General features: G+C 50.0%; 1 protein-coding gene across 1 annotated transcript; it reads left to right on the top strand.

Annotated features, from left to right (window-relative positions):
• The first annotated feature begins 1,246 nt into the window (after positions 1–1,246).
• On the top strand, positions 1,247–4,239 carry LOC136501741 (laccase-10-like). The gene is made up of 6 exons (XM_066497275.1): positions 1,247–1,474; positions 1,761–1,912; positions 2,406–2,653; positions 2,760–2,888; positions 2,982–3,944; positions 4,022–4,239. Exons 1-6 carry the CDS (start codon positions 1,376–1,378, stop codon positions 4,150–4,152), a joined length of 1,722 nt encoding a protein of 573 aa, XP_066353372.1. The 5' UTR covers positions 1,247–1,375; the 3' UTR covers positions 4,153–4,239.
• The last annotated feature ends 1,218 nt before the right edge of the window (positions 4,240–5,457 follow it).

The following is a 5,457-nucleotide window of genomic DNA, read 5'->3' on the forward strand; positions in this document are numbered from 1 at the left end:
CAACAAATGACGCGAAGGTTTGCGGTCGATCCTTGAGAAAAACACACAAGATCATATCGGACCCCGATCATATCATAACACACTAACACAGTGCGAGTTTCAGTCTGTAATACGCTCGAGATAAATGGTTTTGCATCATATCAGTCAGTCTCAGTCATCATGACTCATGACTCCTTTATCCTGACGACGTGCACTCAGATCGAACGGTTCAAAAAATTCAGCAGTAATGACACGCACTGACGCTGGAGAAAATACATGTATGTCCAGAGCAGCACCATACGTCAAAAAGGGCGATTCCTTTGCCTGCACTCTAAAAGCCAGGCCGACCCAACTCTTTGTACATGACCAGCAAAAGCGGCTAGCGGCTAGCATCACCTTTCGATCTCCCTCGATCATCGTTAAAGATGGCAACGGCCCCGATATCCGATGTCTGATGGGTATTTGATCCATTAGGGGATGGGGCTAGGATCATATCTTTACCCGCGGGCATCTAAATGGACAAGAATCCATCCCCGATGGGTATAGCGGGTACGAGAACGTTCCCTGTTTACTCGTCCCTGTTACCCGTTGGGGAACCCGACTATTTGAGTTGTCATGCGAGTATTAGGCCCAAAAAGAAGCTCAACATAGGTATTTTAGCCCAAATCTGAACAATCATATATACAGTTTATGTGTTATAGGAACCCTAGTTTAATTTTTCCTCACCATCTCCGCCAGCAGCACAAGCACGCCTACCTCACGAGCGCTCGTGCCCCTCGCTTAGCTTCCTCAGTTCGGTCTCTCTGCCACCTTTGCTCGTCCTCCTCGCAACCTCGCTCCTTCTCCTCGGCATCTCCGAGACTCCGACACTTATACCCGGGTGAAGAAGAAACATCTCCGATTGCAAAGCTGCGACCCTAAATGTCCTTGTTTATCGGGTATGCAGTACCCGTCGGGTATCTGTTACCCGACCGATGCCCGACGGGTATGGGGATGGGCAAGAATCTATACCCGGGACAGTTAACGGGGACGGGGACGGGATGAATTCTTCGTAGCGGGGAAGAGAACGTTCCGGCGATACCCGACGGGTACATCCCCGTTGCCATCCTTAATCATCATCCTCACCTAATTCTCCTCCCATTTTTCTTGTCCATGGGAATTGGGAAAAAGGAAAATATCATGTCGTCACCTAATAAATTGCATACTGCAACCACCGTCAGTACTGTCCTCGCTATATAACCCTTCCTTTCTCCCACATTGTATCAGCTTCAGCTCTCGCTGGCCGTGCTATAGCTAGCTAGCTGCAGCCATATATAGCTACCGTCGTCTCGATCGATCGCCTCACCATTTTGTACACACATATATCCGATCTCCGGCACTGAAACTGCGAATAGATATGGGGGCGCCATCATGTCTTGCGTTCCTCCTGTTGTGTGGCACGTTGCTAGCATTGCCGCAGTCGTCGCACGGCACAACCAGATACTACACCTTCAATGTAAGCGCATTTCATCAAGAATATATATGCATATGCATGGCGCCGTTGGTTCATATTGTGTTATGTACTTTGCTAGGACTACCATGCAATGGTTTAGCTTGGGTGCCTATATATTTCTCTTCTTAATGAAAAAACACCTAGTTTCTCCTGTGCTGGATCTTGTTTTTTTATGCAATAATGCTTCAGCTAGCCCTTGATGGTCTGTTCTTCCATCTATGAACGAGGTTTTGGAGAAACGACGTGAATTGACGTGTCTATTATCTGCTGTTTCGATCACGTGTGGCAGGTGACGATGCAGAATGTGACACGGCTGTGCACCACCCGCGCCATCCCGACGGTGAACGGCAAGTTCCCCGGCCCCAAGATAGTCACCAGGGAGGGCGACCGCGTCGTCGTCAAGGTGGTGAACAATGTCAAGGACAACGTTACCATCCACTGGTAAATTTCCTTCATATATACCCCGTTACGTTCCTCAGCTCGCTCCTAGATTTTTCATTTGTATATATAGCGATCGGCGCACCTCGTATATACGTACTTGGAAACTCTTTGCACCAACGAACTGCAATAACCTAGATCACATGTCGCAAGCTGCCATGTTTCAATAGAGAGATCATCGATTCGTACCTCTGTCTCGATCCTGGTTGGTGTCTGCAACTAATAACAAGCATCTATCATCTTTTTTGTTTCCTGGATGCGATCAGCAGCTAGGTCGATCGCCATCCTTTTAGCTAGCTACTCCCTCCGGGCAGCTTTGTAAGGCAAAGGCATGCATGTTTCAGTTGTTTCAGGACGTGCCAATGCATATGCATGTGCAGTTGTGCACTGATCAGCTGATCTGCATGATTTTGATACTGATCTTCATTTTGTTTGCATTCTCTGGGTGCACGATGCAAACTGCATGCATCCATGTATGTATGCGAACGAACAACAGGCACGGCGTTCGGCAGCTGCGGACGGGGTGGTCGGACGGGCCGGCGTACGTGACGCAGTGCCCCATCCAGACGGGGCAGAGCTTCGTGTACAACTTCACCATCACGGGGCAGCGGGGCACCCTGTTGTGGCACGCGCACGTCTCCTGGATGCGCGCCACGCTCTACGGGCCCATCGTCATCCTCCCCAAGCGCGGCGTGCCCTACCCGTTCCCGGTTAAACCCTACAAGGAGATCGCCATCATCTTCGGTGCGTGATGAGCTCGTGCCGCTAGCTGCACTGCTCTGGGTGTACATATATACATGCTGTGTAGCCTGTAGGAGCACAGTGGTTGATACTGCTCTGGGTGCCGCAGGAGAGTGGTTCAACGCGGATCCCGAGGCAATTATCGCCCAGGCGCTTCAGACTGGAGCAGGCCCAAATGTGTCGGACGCCTTCACCATCAACGGGCTTCCGGGCCCATTGTACAACTGCTCCAGCAAAGGTAAGACTCGGCCCATTCAGCCAGGCCCATTGAAAAGCGAGGGTCGGCTGGTTTTTGGAAGCTCAACTTACGGCCCATGTGTTGCTTCCCTAGACACGTTCAAGCTGAAGGTGCTGCCCGGCAAGTGGTACCTGCTCCGGCTCATCAACGCCGCGCTCAACGACGAGCTCTTCTTCTCCATCGCCAACCACACGCTGACCGTGGTCGACGTGGACGCCGCCTACGTGAAGCCGTTCCACACGGACATCGTCCTCATCACGCCGGGCCAGACCACCAACGTGCTCCTGCGCGCCGAGCCCGACGCGGGGTGCCCCGCGGCCACGCACCTCATGCTGGCGCGCCCCTACGGCACGGGCCAACCGGGCACCTTCGACAACACCACCGTAGCCGCCGTGCTCGAGTACGCGCCGGCGGCGGGGCACATCAAGAGCCTCCCGCTCTTCCGGCCCTCGCTGCCCGCGCTCAACGACACGGCCTTCGCGGCCAACTACACCGCCAGGCTGCGGAGCCTGGCCACCCCAGAGTACCCGGCCAGCGTGCCCCGCGGCGTGGACCGCTCCTTCTTCTTCGCCGTGGGGCTCGGCACCAACCCTTGCCCGGCGAACCAGACGTGCCAGGGGCCCACCAACCGGACCATGTTCACGGCGTCCATGAACAACGTGTCCTTCACCATGCCCACCACCGCGCTCCTGCAGGCGCACTACGACAACATCGCCGGCGTGTACACGACCGACTTCCCCGTCGCGCCGCTGGAGCCGTTCAACTACACGGGCACGACGCCCAACAACACCAATGTCTCAAGCGGGACCAAGGTGGTGGCGTTGGAGTACAATACCAGCGTGGAGGTGGTGCTGCAGGGCACCACCATCCTGGGCGCCGAGAGCCACCCGCTGCACCTCCACGGCTTCGACTTTTTCGTGGTCGGCCAAGGCTTCGGCAACTACGACTCGTCAAAGGACCCAGCCAACTTCAACCTAGTCGACCCGGTGCAGAGGAACACCATCGGCGTGCCATCAGGTGGCTGGGTCGCCATCAGGTTCTTCGCCGATAATCCCGGTGCGTATAGCGACTAGCGATTAGTAAGTAAAATTGCACTCGATTCGTGCGTTGTTTCTTGAAAAATGTTGTTGCAGGTGTTTGGTTCATGCATTGCCACCTGGAGGTGCACACAAGCTGGGGATTGAAGATGGCATGGGTGGTCAACGACGGCCCGTTGCCTGAGCAGAAGCTGATGCCACCGCCGTCCGATCTACCGAAGTGTTGAAGATCGATCACGCGTTGACATTGACCAAGATTGTGATTCGTTTCTTTCGTATGATTCGCATACACACACTTATGACTTATCAGTGAAGATACATTGTCGTCGTACATAGCGTACACAACGGTTAAAGAGGCTTGTGATTTTTCGATACATTCTTTTCTTCTCCATTCTTCTAAAGGTTTAAAAGGTTGTGTTTTGTGACAGGAAGTCATTGTTTTACTTTCGCATAGATTCTTCATGTCAGTAGTTTGAAATTATAATGATGGTTTGGAAACGAATACAAGTTGATGAAGCGAGATATTCTATGTTTACAAAGGAGTAAGGTGGCTTAGTAACTATGCACCTTGAAATTCAAAATCATTGTTTGCTAAGCAAATGGCAATTCAAGCTAATCAACGAAGATGTGATTTAGGCGTGTGGCAAGAAAACTTCTTAGGAAGATGTAGGTGCATTGAAAGATAAAATTCTACGAGAAGCACATTGAAAACCAAAAGATTCACATTTCTAACCAGGCCAAGCCTTATGAAGGATAAAGACCGTTTCTTAGATTTATCCATTTTTGTAGTGTCCATAGTGGTGCTCGGCTTAGGTTCTCGAAGGACAAGTGATTTGAAAATTTGACCCTCATATAACAATACACATCTCTATTTAACATTGCTAGGGGAAAAACATATAGGTGTTGCTCAGGTATTCAACACTACACTTAATTTGTCTTTCCACATGGCACTAGTCGTTGACAAGTTAGCCAAGTGGAAAGAGTTGGTTGCCGAAGTAGCATTCGTGCAATTAGATGACTAATAAGACTCAAATTAGGTGGAACCTCAATAAAAATTAAGATCTCCATTTGGTTCTTTATGAAGAGAATCTTGTTAAGTGAAATTAGAGAGGTACGAGAGTTGGTATTTTCGTAACAAAAATGAAACAATTCAACAGTTTTCTCAGTACACAGTTACAAATTACAATCATTGTACCTCAATTTGCATTCCTAAATTTATATGGCAGTATGTGCAAGTGCAATCATATGGTCTATTTAGTTAAGTTGCAACGATATGGTTTTTTATCAAAAAAAAAACTTACACCTTATTTACAAGTTTTCTAGGGCCACCTTATAGGCACGCTTATAGTTCATCCTCTAGAAGAACGATAGACCAGACAAGCCATATGATGAAGATCTCAACTATGGAGACTTTTTTTTTTTGCGAATTACACAAGTATAGACACAGACGCTCAACACGCACGCACACTCACCCCTATGAATACACGTACGCAAATCATACTCCTATCTCGAAGTCACCACAGGCGTCTCGC

This window comes from Miscanthus floridulus, chromosome 1 (assembly GCF_019320115.1).
Source record: "Miscanthus floridulus cultivar M001 chromosome 1, ASM1932011v1, whole genome shotgun sequence".
In the NCBI taxonomy this organism is placed as follows: domain Eukaryota; kingdom Viridiplantae; phylum Streptophyta; class Magnoliopsida; order Poales; family Poaceae; genus Miscanthus; species Miscanthus floridulus.